The 16,344-nt window shown below is 40.1% G+C and overlaps 1 protein-coding gene across 2 annotated transcripts in view; it reads left to right on the top strand.

The window, feature by feature from the left end:
• Positions 1-16,344, top strand: part of dnah9 (dynein, axonemal, heavy chain 9) — a 527,557-nt gene that overhangs the window by 235,402 nt on the left and 275,811 nt on the right. For both annotated transcript variants that reach the window (XM_059948782.1, XM_059948781.1), the window contains one exon: positions 10,911-11,034. In XM_059948782.1, the coding sequence (XP_059804765.1) occupies positions 10,911-11,034 (124 nt within the window). The remainder of the gene's footprint in view (positions 1-10,910; positions 11,035-16,344) is intronic.

Raw genomic sequence — 16,344 nt, 5'->3', positions numbered from 1 at the left:
AATACCTTGTAAAGCAGATTTCAATTACAAAACTTTAATTGAAACAGAAGTTAAGATTCTGATTTAGAGCACATATTTGTTCTGTACAGTTGTGTTTGTAATCTAAAATTACATTTGGCTGTACATGTTTTGGTTCAGGTCAGAATCAAATTTAATATCACTGGCATACATTGTGAAGTATGTTGTTTTGCAGCAGCAGTATGGAGCAATACATAATAATAAAAACTATAAATTACAATAAGTATATAAAATTTTAATTAAATAAGTAGTGCAAAAAGAGAGGGAAAATAGTGAAGTGTAGTGTTCATGGGATCATTGTCTATTCTGAACTCCGATGTGGAGGGTAAGTTGCTGTTCCTGAAATGTTGAGTGTGTATCTTGGTGCTCCTGTACCACCTCTTTGATGGCAGCAATGAGAAGAAGGCTTGTCCTGGGTGATGGGGTCCTTAATGACGAGTGTTCCCTTTTTGAGGTATGGGCTTTAGAAGGTATCCTGGATGCTGGTGAGGCTGGCTGAATTTGTATCTGTAGCTTTTTCCAATCCTGTGCAGTGTCCTCTCCATAACAGGTGGTGATGTAACCAGTTAACATGTACTCTACAGTACATCTGTAGAAACTTGTGATTGTCTTTGGTGATATACCACTTCTCCTTAGACTCCTAATGAAATATAGCTGCTGTCAAGCCTTCTTTGTAATTACATCAATATGATAGGCCCAGGATAGATCCTCAGAGATGTTGAAACAGCTCATCCACGACTGATCCCTCAATGAGCACCGGTGTGCGCTCTCTTGACTTACCTGTCCTGAAGTTTACAATCAGTTCTTTGGTCTTACTGATGCTGAGTGCAAAGTTGTTGCTGCAGCACCACCCAACCAGTTGATCTGACTTGCTCCTCTACTACTCGGTGTCACCATCCGAATCTCTGCCAAAAAATAGGTGTGTCATCAGCAGATTTATTGATGGCATTTGAGCTGTGCCTAGCCACACAGTCATGGGTGTACAGAGAGTAGAGCGGTGGGTTAAACATGCATCTTTGAAATACGCCAGTGTTGAAGTGGAGATGTTATTTCTAATCTGCGTGGACCGTGATTTCCCAGTGAGGAAGTCAAGGATCCAGTTGCAGAGGGAGTTACAGAGGCCCAGGTTTTGGAGCTTATTGACTAGAAATGAGGGTAAGATTGTGTTGAATGCTGAGTTATACAGTTGGCCCTCCTTATCCGCGGATTCCGCATGCGCGGATTCAACCACCCGCGGAGCGAGAAAACCTGGAAGTTCTCTCTCCAGCACTCGTTGTTTTTCTTGTCATTATTCCCTAAACAATACAGTATAACAACTATTTACATAGCATTTACATTGTATTAGGTGTTATAAGTAATCTAGAGATGACTTTAAAGTACAGGCAGTCCCCAGGTTATGAATGAGTTCCATTCCTGAGTCTGTCTTTAAGTCTGATTTGCAGCTGGAACAGGTACATCCAGTATTATTTAGCGTCAGTTAGTCAAACGTTTTTCTTAGTATTTTACCTTTACATATTTTACCTTTCTATGCATAATAAAACACTAAAGAAATATACATATAGGTAGACCCTGAGTTACGAATGTCCGACTTATAGACAACTCGTACTTACAAACCGAGGAAGGAGAAAGCCGTCCGCCATTTTAAGTCATTGCCATTGACATTGTGTTGAGTGTTTAACTTTGTATTTGGCTTAAATTTTTCTTAGTAAGATTCACCCTGACCCCCCCCCCCCCCCCCACCGTTTCAGTTGGCTGGTGGCGGAGTGAGATCAGCGCCTGGCTCGAGAATGGAAGTTCCAGAGTTCGATCCAGTGACAGACCGCTCCCATGCTGCGTTGATATTGATCCAATGACTCCCGTGCCATCCATGCCAGGTTGATGTTGAGCTCACAACTTGACCTCATAAAAAAAAACACTGTCACCTCCAGTTTAAATTCCCATGCGGAATATTGTGGATGATCAAGTACCCAAACCCAGCACAGCCCCAACTTGTTCCATTTAGCCTGTCTCAGTGCGGTGGTCCTTAGGGCCCAGCGGACCTCAGGAGCTGGCAGAGATTGGGACCCGCCGCCCGCAGTGTTTCTGTTACATTGACGGGAAGCGATCATGATTGAAAATAAAATGGAAGTATAAAGCGTTTGGAAAGAGGTAAAACGCCATCAGAAATTGGAAAAGCATTAGGCTACAGTTGGTCAACGATCGGAACAATTTTAAAGGATAAAGTGAGAATAATGGAGCATGTGAAAGGCCCTGCCCCGATGAAAGCTACAATTATTACTAAGCAATGTAGTGGTTTAATTATTGGAATACATACGTTTCTTAAGTGTTTTATATGCATAAGTGTTTTATAAACAAACGTTTGACTATCTGATTCTAAATAATACAGGATGAAATTGTTCCGACCTTACTACAGACCCGACTTAAAGACGGACTCAGGAATGGAACTCAAACGTAACCCGGGGACTGCCTGTATTTCAATAGTTAAACCACTGCGTTGTTTAGTAATAATTGTAGCTTTCATCGGGGCAGGGCCTTTCACATGCTCCATTCAAATTGTTCGGATCGTTGACCGACTGTAGCCTAACACTTTTCCAATGACCAATGGCGTTTCACCTCTTTCCGATTGCTTTATGACTTCCACCTTATTTTCAATCATGATTATTTTCGTAGACAGAAACACTGCGGATTCAGAGCTACACCGCCGGGTCCTAATGTCCACCGCACTGAGACATGTTAAATAAAGTCTGGGGTTCTGCTGGGTCCTAAAGACTACCACACTGAGACAGTGTAAATAAGGAACTTGAGCATCTGCGTTTTTTGGTATCCACGGGGAGTCTTGGAACCAATCCCCCGCAGATAAGGAAGGCCAATTGTAGTCAACAAACAGCAGCCTGACGTACAAACATATTACAATTGTCCTGGTGATCCTTGGCCAGGGAGATTGTTTCTGCTGTAGACTATTGAAGTGGATCCTAGTCCTTGTGTAGGCAGCAGCTGATTCTAGCCAAGACCATCCAATCAAAATACTTCATCACAGTTGATGTGACTGCCGCTGTGCAAACGTTATTGAGGCAACTCACCCTACTCTTCTTTCACACTGGTATGATTGCCAGCCTTTTGAAGCAGGTGGGACTTCCAACTACAGCAGCGAGAGATTGAAGATATCCCTTAACATCCAGACAGTTGGTTGGCACAGATTTTCAGGATCTAACGATACGTTTTCGGAGACTTACCAGGTGCCTGATGTCTTGTGAGGGTTTACCCTTTCGAAAGATGTTCTGATGCCAGCATCCGTGACAGAGGTCACAGAGTCACCAGATGCTGCAGGGATTTGCATAAATATACAGTCGGCCCTTCTTATCCGCGGGGGATTGGTTCCGGGACTCCCCACGGATACCAAAAAACACAAATGCTCAAGTTCCTTATTTAACCTGTCTCAGTGTGATAGTCTTTAGGACCCAGTGGAACCCCGGACCTTATTTAACCAGTCTCAGAGCGGTGGACATTAGGACCTGGTGGTATAGCTCTGAATCTGCAGTGTTACTGTTTACGAAAATAATCACCATCATGACTGAAAATAAAGTGGAAGTAATAAAGCGATTGGAAAGAGGTGAAACGCCATCGGTCATTGGAAAAGCGTTAGGCTACAGTCGGTCAACGATTGGAACAATTTTAATGGAGCATGTGAAAGGCCCTGCCCCGATGAAAGCTACAATTATTACTAAACAACGCAGTGGTTTAATTATTGAAATACATACGTTTCCTAAGTGTTTTATATGCATAGAAGGGTAAAATATATACTATAAACTAATACAAACGTTTGACTAACTGACGCTAAATAATACCATACGGACCTGTTCCGACTTCAAATCTGACTTAAAGACGGACTCAGGAACGAAACTCGTTCATAACCCGGGGACTGCCGGTACTTTTAAATCATCTCTAGATGACTTACAGTACCTAATACAATGTAAATGCTATGTAGGTAGTTGCTATACTGTATTGTTTAATGACAAGAAACAAATAGTCTGTACAAGCTCAAACAACGGGTGCTGGAGAGAGAACTTCCGGGTTTTCCTGATCCGCGGTTGGTTGAATCCGTGCATGCGGAACCTGCAGATAAGGAGAGCCGACTGTACTTTTATTCTCTATTTCAAAGCATGCATAAAGTTCATGGAGTTCATTTGGGAGTGAAGCATCACAGCCCTTCATGATGCTAGCTTTTGCTTTGTAGGGAGTAATGGCCTGCAAACCCTGCCAGGGCATCTGGAATCAGAATCAGTTTTCTTACCACCAGCATGTGTTGTGAAATTTGTTAACTTAGCAGCAGCAGTTCAATGCAATACATAGTAAATAAATAACATGATAATAATAAATAAAGAATTTTATTCACCAGAGACTGCTCATTTGCCAGCAAGGTAGTCGGTATTGAGAGTTTTAAAACCCTGTTTCCTTCAATGCACTTGTATCCCCGACCTGCAGCCGGGTTTCCTGTGTGGAATCTGAGGAGGAATTCGTCCACAATCGGCATTGTGTCCATCGGGTTTAAGCAGTGATAGTTCATTTAAACACATTGAGACATCTTTGTTGACTGTACTGACCTTGGAAGCAGTTGTGCTTTTTAGCTGAATCAGGCTGAAATGAGAATATTTAATCATATCCATTGAGAGTTCTGCTGCCACACGAGTTGCCTCGAGGCACCCCAGAATTATATTTGATTCCGTTTAACCTCAATTGGAATTATTTGTTCTCCCTTAAAATTGCTTTCCATAGGCTGTACCTGAACTACTTGTATAGTTCTGGATCACTGGTTTTGAAAGCCACAGATCCATCCCTCAGTAGAATATGAATCTTCTGGTTCATCCATGGCTTTTGGTTTAGGTATGTAATGGATTTCAAGGATGTAATGCTGAAATTTTATTAAGCACTGGTGAGGTATCACTTGGAGTATTGTGAGAAGGTTTGGGCCCTTAGAAAGGATGTGCTGAAACTGGAGAGTGTTCAAAAGAGGTTCACGAAAATGATTCCAGGATTGAATAGCTTGTCATATGAAGAACATCTGATGCCTCTGGGCTTGTATTCACTAGAATTCAGAAGAATGTGGAGTGACCACATCGAAACCTATCAGACGGTGAAAGGCCTTGATAGAGTGGAGGTGGAGAGAATGGTTCCTGTGGTGGGAGAGTCTAAAACCAGAGATCACAGTCTCACAATAGAAGGGTGTCCTTTTAGAATGGAAATGAGAAGGAATTTCTTTAGCCAGAGAGTGGTGAATCTGTGGAATTCTTTACCATAGGCAGCTGTGGAAGCCAAGTCTTTATATATATCTAAGGCAAAGATTGATCGGGGCATAAAAGGATACAGGGAGAAGGCAGGAGATTGGGGCTGAAAGGAAAATTGCATCAGCCATGATGAAATGGCAGAGCAGACTTGATGGGCCAATGGACTAATTCTGCTTCTATGGTCTTATGGTATGCTGGTATGTTCTTGAAGGCACACACTCATGCACACAGGTTTTGATGAAGTAGCTGACAGCTGGTGAGTATTCATTCAGATATGAAGATGAATCCCTGAACATTGTCCAGTCCACTGACTCAAAATATTCACAGTACAGTTTGCTGAAGTTAATTTTTTCCACACTTCCTACCTGCTGTTTATGTTTAAATTGCAAGTTTAAAATAGTGTTCCCTGTTAGCTATAACTTGAACTTTTGTATTGAACTTGCCTTGAAATATACTCAAAATGATTCAAAACTCAATTGAAATGACTTTGCATATGCAGTTTATATCGATGAAGAGGTGATGTAGATAGTTTTCCAGGAAATGTGAAAAAGACCACCAGTTGGTTTATTCCCAGTTAATTTATTGTGTTTTTGAAATGCATCCCAATGCAGGTACGATTTGCAATTTGCAATAGCAATGCTTATTCACTAACTGTAACACATTCACAGTGTGCAGGGTAATTCTAAGGAGTCGATTTGAGAAATAGGAGCAGGAGTGAACTACTCAGTTCCTTGTGATTTCACAGTCATTTAATTATATTAGTATTGTCTTTTTGCCTTCAATGCTGTTTTCCTGAACAAACAGCATCTCACTCAATTCCCTTAATATCCATAATCCATCGATCTCTGTCTTGAATAAACTCGGCCACTGAGCATCCACAGCATTCCAGGGAGAGAATTCAAAGGAATCCTTATCCTCTGGGTGAAAAAAAAGTCCTGAAGGGTTGAACTGAATTTTGGGACTGAAAGAATTGGTTCTCCAGCTCGGGAAAACATTCTTTCTCTTGCGTTTAGTGCTAATTGTGTATGTTTCACTGAGATCACCTCTCATTTGAGTGATCTGAGCCCACTCTCCTTAACTTTCCCTCATATAATAGCAAATTACCTCAGGATGGTGGGTTTGCATTAGGATATGGGTAGCAAAGTATGGGATGAATACAAAGCAAGAGGACTGTCAGTGGTATGATTGATGGGAAAAGTGCACATTTTAGCTTTGTAAACTTATGTTTCAATGCTGATATATAGCTCTCCCATTTCCAATGAGCTCTTGTTAACTATACATGTAGATATTGAAACAGTGAGGTTAAATGGCTCTGAAAATTTCACATTCACTCAGTGGCATGTAATTACTGCAATTTCTGAATCATCAATAACCTGCTGTCATTTTTCAGGTTTGTGACTAATTCCAGCCCTGTACTGCATGTCAATCTGATGTACAACGGGCATTAATGAAGTTGCAGAGTTTCATTCTTTCATTTTTTATGGCATTTCATTTCCAGAGTGAAGTAAGTAAGGTGTCATCGTTGCTTTTAAAAGGAACAACTGCAACCCAATTAACTGAAGTGGATGCTGAACTACTTTGATCATCCCTTTGCAGCAGAAAACCCCTTTTTTCTCCCCAAAATTTTAACAAGGAGTTATAAACTTGAAGTTCAAGCCTTAAACACCAAGAAGGACAGATCTACAATTGGAATTAGATTTTTTTATTGTCACTGCACTGAGATACAGTGAAAGGCTTTTGTTTGCCTGCCATCTAAACGTACCAATTGATACATTAATACATTGAGATAATTTAAATAAGAAGAGAACACACAATAGAGTGTTACACAGGTATACAAAATGCAAAAGAAGGAATGTTGATTCAAGAATTCGTCTTTTAGCATATGAGAGGCCCTTTCAAGGTTCTAATAACAATGAGATGGAAGCTGCACTGGAGCCTGTTGTTATGTGCTTCCAAGCTTTTGTATCATCTGCCCGATCAGAGGGGAGGGAATGAAAATTTCCGAAAGTTGTGTGTTAGACGAGCTAACTTTAAGTCATGTTGTACTTCACAAGCACAAGTACTTCACTTTTAATCCAAGAAAACAGAAAATCAAATTGACAATTTTGATGAATCAACTAGTTTATCTCTTATTCAAAAGTCAACTTAAAGACAGTTATCATTGCTTTAATTCACAAAGACATTCGCTCATATCTGATTCCTTCCATAATATCTCCATGTCTCAAACTTCCATAGAGGCACTTTCTGCCTTCTCCTCCAACTTTATCCCCCTAAATTCAACCTAACAGTCTTCAGCTTCAGCAAAACATTTTGCAGCAGTGTTGATAAAGCAAAATGTTCTGTGATTTTGCACAAGAACAAGATCAAACAGTATCTTCTACCAGGTTACTTGAAGTAATATTATGCAAGATTAAAAGTTTCTTCAAAGGTGGTGGCCTTGAAGGAGGAAAGATAAGGAATGAGGCTTTGCCACTACCGCTTTTATCAAGTACTCTTGGATGCAGACAGCCAATTATTTTAAATAAAGAGTACAGTGTTTTTAAAAACAAAACAAAGAAGCTTAGGTGCTCTTTTCGATCTTGTCTCAATCCTTGGACCTATCTGAAGCACCTATTCTTAATAAGAATTACTAGAGTGCAGTATGAAAGAGTTATAAAATCTATTAATTCATAACCTTTTGGTTGTCAGTAAAAAAATGTGAAGGAAGAGACAATGGGAGGTAGCTGGGTGGGAGAAGAACTACAAGTTAATAGGACCCCTGTATTAATCCTTTATTCTTCCCCTGTTTGAGAATGTAAGAAGACCCCTGATAATTCAGTCTTTATTATAGTCGGCATTCTCTGTCTAAATCTCTGTCTGCTATTCTTACTGCCTCAGAAAAGCATCCGATGTAAGCAAAAATCTTTCCAACATTCCATCCTCTCCACCCTTTCATCACACAGAAGGAACAAAAGCCTGTAAGGCAGCTTCTATCCCACTATTATTGAGCTGACCCCTTGTACGAAAAGGTGGACCTTTGACCTCACAAGTTCCATCATCGTCATCTTGCATCTTATTGTCCGCCCACATAGCACTTTCTCTGTAGCCGTAACACCATATCCTGCAGATTGTTATTGCCTTTCCCTTCAAGTACCTCAATGCGCAAAGTGAAATGATCTGTATGGATGTCACATGCACAACTGTACTGTGCCTCAGCACATGTGGTAATAATATACTAATTCAATGACAACGCACACAAAATGCTGGAGGAACTCAGCAGTCCAGGCAGCATCTATGAAAAAAAAGAGTAAACAGTAGACGTTTTGGGCTGAGTCCCTTCAAGTCTGCACCCAACATAAATAAATTACTTGAACTGTTCTGTTACTGCAAATTAATTCTCTTAATATTTGATGATTTAATTCAGATTTTACACCGTTGCTTTTAGAAGTTTATAAGGATATGCTCAGGTAGATGTTAAATTGACCATTTTTGATGTCCGGTAGCGTGGTGGTTAGTGTAATGCTATTGCAGTGCCAGTGACAAAGGTTCAGTTCTTGCTGCTGCCTGTAAGGAGCTTGTGGGTTAGTCCATAAAGAAGACTTGAGGTGTTTTGTCATGTATATCTCTAGCAAAGTAGTATATATTAAATATGTTGCATTAATTAGATATGAAAGGGACTACTGTTTAAGGCACTTGTGAGAAAATCCATTTCCCAGATATTCCGAAGCAATGTGGGTGCATTGTAGAAAGAATCGCAAGAAAGAGCAATGAGAAACAAACACTTAGAAATCCTTTGTTAACATGGGCTTAGCTTTGTAAAGCTAACCTCATTTATTTCTGCACTTACATACCTACCATATTTAACAGATCTCAGTTACTCTGGATCATAATGGCATTGTGATTACTCTCAGTTGCTGATGAATATGAATCCCATTTCTGACAGTGATCTTACTATGAGAGTTAAAGTAAAAGATAGTAAATTAAGTAGAATTATACCATTACATTATGATATATTGTAATTGTTACAATGGATGGTGTATTATGGTCATATATGTCAGTCATTTGCATAGTGAGAAATATTGTTAAACTGAACTGGAATACTGAATGGCATCAGATCTTACCCTGATTCATCTTAACACTGTCAAAATTTTCTCTATGTATGTTGCCAAATGACTTGAATGTGGGTGTATATCGAAGCAGTTATTAACGCATTTTCAAACAAGTGTCATTATTTAGATTTGAAAATTTATTCTGGTCATTTTCAATGACAGATGAATCCCTCAATTTGTTATTGTCAGTACCCATTTCTCACTAATGTACTGCATATACTATGTAATCCATGATGGTAGGTGTTATCTTTTGTGCACAAGAGCAAAATATTGCAGCTGTTGCGTATCAAATTCCCAGCATAAAATTTTCAGCAAGTCTGCCAGAAACACTGTACTTCATTATTTTTTTGTAAACCTACTCCTTGTTGCTAATTCGTGTTATCACTCTACTTCATGTTAGCCTCTATTATCTACTCTACATTTTACTTCATCTATGAAGTAGTATGTCAATATGTTTTCTTCACTGTAACCTCTCAACAACCATAGAGAAGATATTTCAGTGCATTACTGAGCAGGTTCTACTTCGGTAATTTTACTGAATTTCTGATTAGGTGATATAACAAGGCTCTGAATATTATTATACAGGTGATTTTAAAAGATCTTGAGGCACCATTTGAAGAACATAATGGGAATTCTAACTTTGCAATAATCTTTAGATATCAAACGCTAATAGTATATTTTTGGATCATTGAATATCATTACTAGTTGGGCGTGTATTGCAAAGTTAGATATGGCAAAGTTATTTCCCATGGACAAGAGGGCACAACTTCACGATTGGAGCAAGTCCTTTCGGAACTGAGATGCAGAGAAATTACTTTAGTCAGAGGGTGGTAAATCTGTGGAATTTGTTGTCACGAGCGGCTGTGGAGGCCAAGTCATTGGGTGTATTTAAAGCAGAGATGGATAGGTTCTTGATTAGCCAGGGCATCAAAAAGTATGGGGGTGAAAGCAGGGGAGTGGGGATGACTGGAAGAATTGGATCAGCCCATGATTGAATGATGGATCTAACTTGATGGGTCGAATGGCCTACTTCTGCTCCTATATCTTATGGTGTATATTCACCTTCCCAGTAAATAAAATTAATTGCTATAAGAGTATGCTTCCAGAAGTTGTAAGGAGACAACTCACAGAAGTATACATAAACACAAGATTCTGCAGATGCTGGAAATCTTGAGCAAAGGGTTCAAAATCCTGGAGGAACTCAGCAAGTTAGGCAGCATCTATGAAAGGGAGTAAACAGTCGTCATTTTGGACTGAGGCCATTCATCAGGACAGGAAAGGAAGGGGGCAAAGGCCAGAAAAAGAAAGTGGGGGGAGGGAAAGGAGTACAAGCTGAAGGTGTTAAGTGACCCCAAGTAAGTGGGAAGCTGGGAGGTGTATGTGTGTGTGTGTGTGTGTGTGTGTGTGTGTGTGTGTGTGTGTATCTATATATACACACGCAGAGACTCTTCAGATTTTTCTTTAAGATAGGTCAGTAAAGTAAATTGTAATTACTGCAATAGACTGTCTTCTTCCTTTCCAGGTTGACCTTGCTAACCTGTGCTTAAAAGCTGGAGTCAAGAATATTGGCACTGTTTTCTTAATGACTGATGCTCAAGTTGCTGATGAAAAGTTTCTGGTACTAGTGAATGACCTGCTGGCATCAGGTAAGTAAGCTTGTATATTGTATAACAGACAAAAATATAAAATGTTCACCTGAATTATTTACATCTGATACTTAATAAATTGTTCAGTGTTAAAGCCTGACACAAAGGTAGTTCAAGTGAAACCATTACATATTTTTAGACTATATTTGGGAAAAGGCTTCATTGAACTCAATAGAGAAGGTCATTATGATTGAAGTGGTGCAAAGTTGAAAAATATTGGAGGATGTCTAAAGATAAACCTTGCAGGGGAAGATTGAATTGTGGTAATGAACCTCAAATGTCTGTGTATCTCAAAATGCAATAAAGTAACAGGATGATTAGACCAGAAGAAGGTAGTGATGGAAGCAGGATTGGAGACTATATTTTTTTAATGTCTACTTTTATATTGCAAGAAAAGGATCCATCACAAGGTCAGTTGTGAAATTTTGGAATACAGTGATGTGAAGCAGATTTGTCAGTATGAATGTTGTAGAGCATATTAGATCTGGTGAAAGCATTCTATGCTATTCTGGCTTACAAAGAACTGCCATATAAGCACTTAACCTTCGTGAATTCTGGTATTCTTTTCGTACTTTCAGCTGCCCAGTTTATTGACGGTTGGGAAACCCAACTCACTGTGAATGTAAATACTATCTCCAATAAAATGACGAGGAGTCTTCTTATAGCATACACAAAATGCTGGTGGAACGCAGCAGGTCAGGCAGCATCTATAGGAAGAAGTACAGTCTACGTTTCGGGCCGAGACCCTTCGTTGGGACGAATTGAAAGAAGAGATAGTAAGAGATTTGAAAGTGAGAGGGGGAGGGGGAAGTCTGAAATGATAGGAGAAGGCAGGAGGGGGAAGGGTGAAGCTAAGAGCTGGAAAGGTGATTGGCAAAAGGGATACACAGCTGGAAAAGGGAAATGATCATAGGATGGAAGGCCTAGGGAGAAAGAAAGGGGGAGGGAAGCACCAGAGGGAGATGGAGAACAGGCAAAGAGTGATTGTGAGAGGGACAGAGAGAGAAAAAACAGAGGGAAAAAAGAGAAGAACTAATTAATAAATAAATAAATAGATAGATAGATAGATAAGGGGTGGAGTAATAAGGGGAGGAGGGGCATTAACGGAAGTTAGAGAAGTCAATGTTCATGCCATCAGGTTGGAGGCTACCCAGCTGGTATATAAGGTGTTGTTCCTCCAACCTGAGTGTGGCTTCATCTTGTCAGTAGAGGAGGCCACCACACTCAGGTTGGTGGAACAACACCTTATATTCTTTCTCGGTAGCCTCCAACCTGATGGTATGAACATTGATTTCTCTAACTTCCATTAATGCCCCTCCTCCCCTTCTTACCCCACCCTTTATCTATTTATTTATTTGTTGTCTCTCTCTCTCTCTCTCTCTCTCTCTCTCTCTCTCTCTCTCTCTCTCTTCTCTCTTCTCTCTTCTCTCTTCTCTCTTCTCTCTTCTCTCTTCTCTCTCTCTCTCTCTTCTCTCTCTCTTCTCTCTCTCCCCCCCCCCCCGCTCTCCATCTCCCTATGATGCTCCACTCCCCCTTTCTTTCTCCCTAGGCCTCCCGTCACATGACACTTTTTCTTCTCCACTTCTGCATCCCTTTTGCCAATCAACTTTCCAGCTGTTAGCTTCATCCCTCTCCCTCCTGCCTTCTCCTCTCATTTTGGATCTCCCCCTCCCCCTCCCACTTTCAAATCTCTTACTATCTCTTCTTTCAGTTAGTCCTTACAAAGGGTTTCGGCCCGAAATGTCGACTGTACTTCTTCCTATAGATGCTGCCTGGTGCACAGACATGGCAGTTCAGTCTCAATCATGCTCAATTAACCTGGTACATCCAGCAGTCAAATGTTATCCCTTTTATCTGCCTAAGGAGTTTATAGCATTGTGCTGGTACATTCCACCTCAGACAAATGTCAAGTAGGCACTGGAGGAGCAATCAGCTCCTGTAATCAGCAAGCATGAAACAGTATACTCTGACAGCTTCCCGAGCATTGCAGGGGATTTCAACCAAGCCACCTTGAAGAAGTTTGGAAACAGCAACCACTGACATTATCACCTATATAACCAGAGGAGCCAATACACTTGATCACTGTTATAGCACCATCAAGAACACCAACCGTGCCATTCCATGCCCACATTTTGGAAAGTCGATCTCTAACTGCAGCAGTAAGATTTTCAATCTCTCGAGGTTGCCAGCTCCATCAAGGGTATTGATTCCACCAAACCCCACCCCCCCCCCCCACACCCCCGGCTGCATCTAGGATACCTTCAAAAAGGTGGTATCCATCATTAAGGACTCCTATCACCCAAGACAAGTCCTCTTCTGATTGCTACCATCAAGGAGGAGTTTCAGGAGCCTGAAGTCACACACTAACATTTCAGGAACAGCTTCTTCCCCTCTGCCATCAGATTTCTGAATGAACAATGAATCCGTGAACATTACCTCACTATTTTTCTTCTCTTTTAGCACTACTTATTTAATTAATTCACACACACACACACACACACACACACACACACACACACACACACTCACAGTACTTACTGTAAATTATAGTTTTTTTTTTCTCCTCTGTTATTATGTATTCCAATGTACTGTTGCCACAAAACAACAAATCTCATAATATACGGCAGTGATATTGAAGCTGATTCTGAGTGTGGGGAAGTTGATGGGAATGTGAGAACAAAATGGATTAGTGTAGGATTACTGTAAAATGGATGTTTGGGGTCAGCCTAGATACAGTGGGCTGAAAGGCCACTTTCTGGCTCAGATCTCTCCATCTCTAAGGCAACAACCTTTTCTCAAAGAGCAAAATATTCTCTCAATTAAGTTACCAGAATGACTTAAAGAGTAGTATTTTCAGATGAGGATCCATATCTAAAACAACTTTAAAATACCACATCAAACAAATGCTAAGAATGCATTCAAATTGACTTCTTTAGCTCAGCAGCATTAGAAATACATGCACATTCAAAGAGACACATTGAATTTGCTATCTGCCAGAGTAAATAGCCACACTTTAGCTAAAGATGGTTTCCATACAGCTCAACACTTTTTCCTTAAAATACATTGGAGACTGAATTTCATTAGCCGCCCATGGAATCCTGATACAGAAAAGATGGGAATTTTCAAATTTCAATTGCATACATTGAAAATAGTTTCCCTTTCCTGCTGCTTTTTATTAAAAAAATGATTTGTTTCAGAAATGCTTGATGGTCCATCAAGCCTGTTCTACACACAAAATAATCGCAGCATCATGAGTAAACGCTCTTAGTGCTTCATATCAACTGAACCAACTAACTGGCAAGACAAAAGAAAAAATATGAATCCCAAAATGGGTAAAAAAAAAAGATAAAATTCTCTCTGGCACCCTCATTCAAAACTAAGATACTACGTTGACCATGAGTTTGTGATGTTTTAATCTATATTTTGCCACAGGGATACATATATATCTAGCAATATCTAGAATAAATCTAGCAACCAGGGTTTACAGTAAAAAGGCAGATAAGACCACTGTTATAAATTGCATCTGTATTAAAGCATGTACCTTAACAGGTAAGGATGATGTACTTAATTGCCTCCGGGGGAGGGGGGGCTAGTATGTTGTGGCCATAATAGAACTCTGTCTGAGGAAGGGCAGAAATGGCAGCTAAGTGTTTTGGGATACAATGCTTAAGATGTGACAGTGGATCTTTAAGAGTTGGGATGGAATGTTAACCTTTTGAAAAGAGAGGGCATTACAGCAATGCTTAGAGAGGATATTCTTGAGGGATCACCCAATGAAGCTACTGGGTAGAACATAGAGATAAGAAGGGAAAGTTCACATTGATAGAGGCTATATGATAAACCCCACAATAGTCAGTGAGAGTTTGAGGAACAGATGTGTCAAGGAATTGCATGTAGTTGTGAGAATAGTAGGAGTGCTATTAGGAGATTTTAATTTTCTCTGTATTGACTGGGCCACCCAGAATCCACAACACCTGAATGGGGTGGAATTTGCCAGGAAATTTTCCTCACACAATGTATAAAGGAGCCTACTTGGGAAGAAACAATACTGTTTTCCCTTTTTGAGAACGAGGCACACCAAGTAATTGAAGTATCAGAATCAGGTTTGATATCACTGACATATATTGTGAAATTTGTTAAGAGCAGTTTGGAGATCTTTGGATCCAGTAACCATAATTTTATCATTTTCAAATAGTTACGACAAAAGTTAGAACAGGTCCACATGTTGAAGTCCTGAACCTGAACAGGGCCCAACATTGAGGGCATTAGGCAGCATGGATTTAAGATTGGTTGACTGGCACAAGGCAAAGTGTGGGAATAAAGGGCGCCTTTTCTGGTTGGCTGCCGAATGACTGTTGGTGTTCAGCAGGGTTCGGTATTGGGATGGTTTCTTTTTGGGTATTTTTAATGATTTGGATTACAAAATTGATGGCTTTGTGGCCAAGTGTGTGACAATATGAAGATAGTTGGAGGGGCAGTTAATGTTGACAAAGCAGAAATACTACAGAAGGAATTAGATGAATTAAGAGAATTGGAAAAGAGGCAGATGGAATATAGCATAGGGAAGTGTATGGTCATGCATTTTGCATGAAGGAATAAAAGTGTAAGCTGTTTTTGAAAAGGGGAACAAATTCACAAAGTAGAGGTGCAAATGGACTGGGTGAGTGGTAAGATGGCAAATGCAATGTTAGTATTCATTTCGAGAGGATTAGAGTAAAAATCCAACGATGTAGTGCTGAGGTTTTTAAGATATTGGTCAAATAGCACTTAGATTATTGTGACCAGTTTTGGGCCTCTTATCTAAAAATGGATATGCTGGCATTCTAGCGGGCCTGGAGGAGCTTCACAAGAATGATTCTGGGAATGAAGGGGTTAACCTATCAGGAGTATTTGATGGCTCAGGGCCTAAACTCACTGGAGTTTAGAAAATTGTGATGAGATCTCATTGAAACCTATTAAATATTGAAAGATCAAGAAAGAGTTGATGTGGAGAGAATGTTTCTATAGTAGCAGAGTCTAGGACCAGAGGGCACAGTCTCAGGATAGAAAGATGTCCCTTTAGAATAGAGGTAAAGAGAAGTTTTTTAGCCAGAAGGTGATGAATCTGCAGAATTTATCGCCACAGACAGCAATGGAGGACATGTAATTGGGTATATTTAAAGAAGAGGTTGATAGATTCTTAATTAGTAAGGCCATCAAAGGCTACAGGGAGAGGAGGCAGGAGAATGGGATTGAGAGGGATCGTAAATCAGTCATCATGGAACAGTGGAGAACACTCAATGGGCCAAGAAGCCTAATTCTGCTCCTGTA

This window comes from Hypanus sabinus, chromosome 23 (genome assembly GCF_030144855.1).
Source record: "Hypanus sabinus isolate sHypSab1 chromosome 23, sHypSab1.hap1, whole genome shotgun sequence".
In the NCBI taxonomy this organism is placed as follows: domain Eukaryota; kingdom Metazoa; phylum Chordata; class Chondrichthyes; order Myliobatiformes; family Dasyatidae; genus Hypanus; species Hypanus sabinus.
Note: the sequence above shows the minus strand (reverse complement) of the source record. Positions and strands in the feature narration are given on the sequence as shown.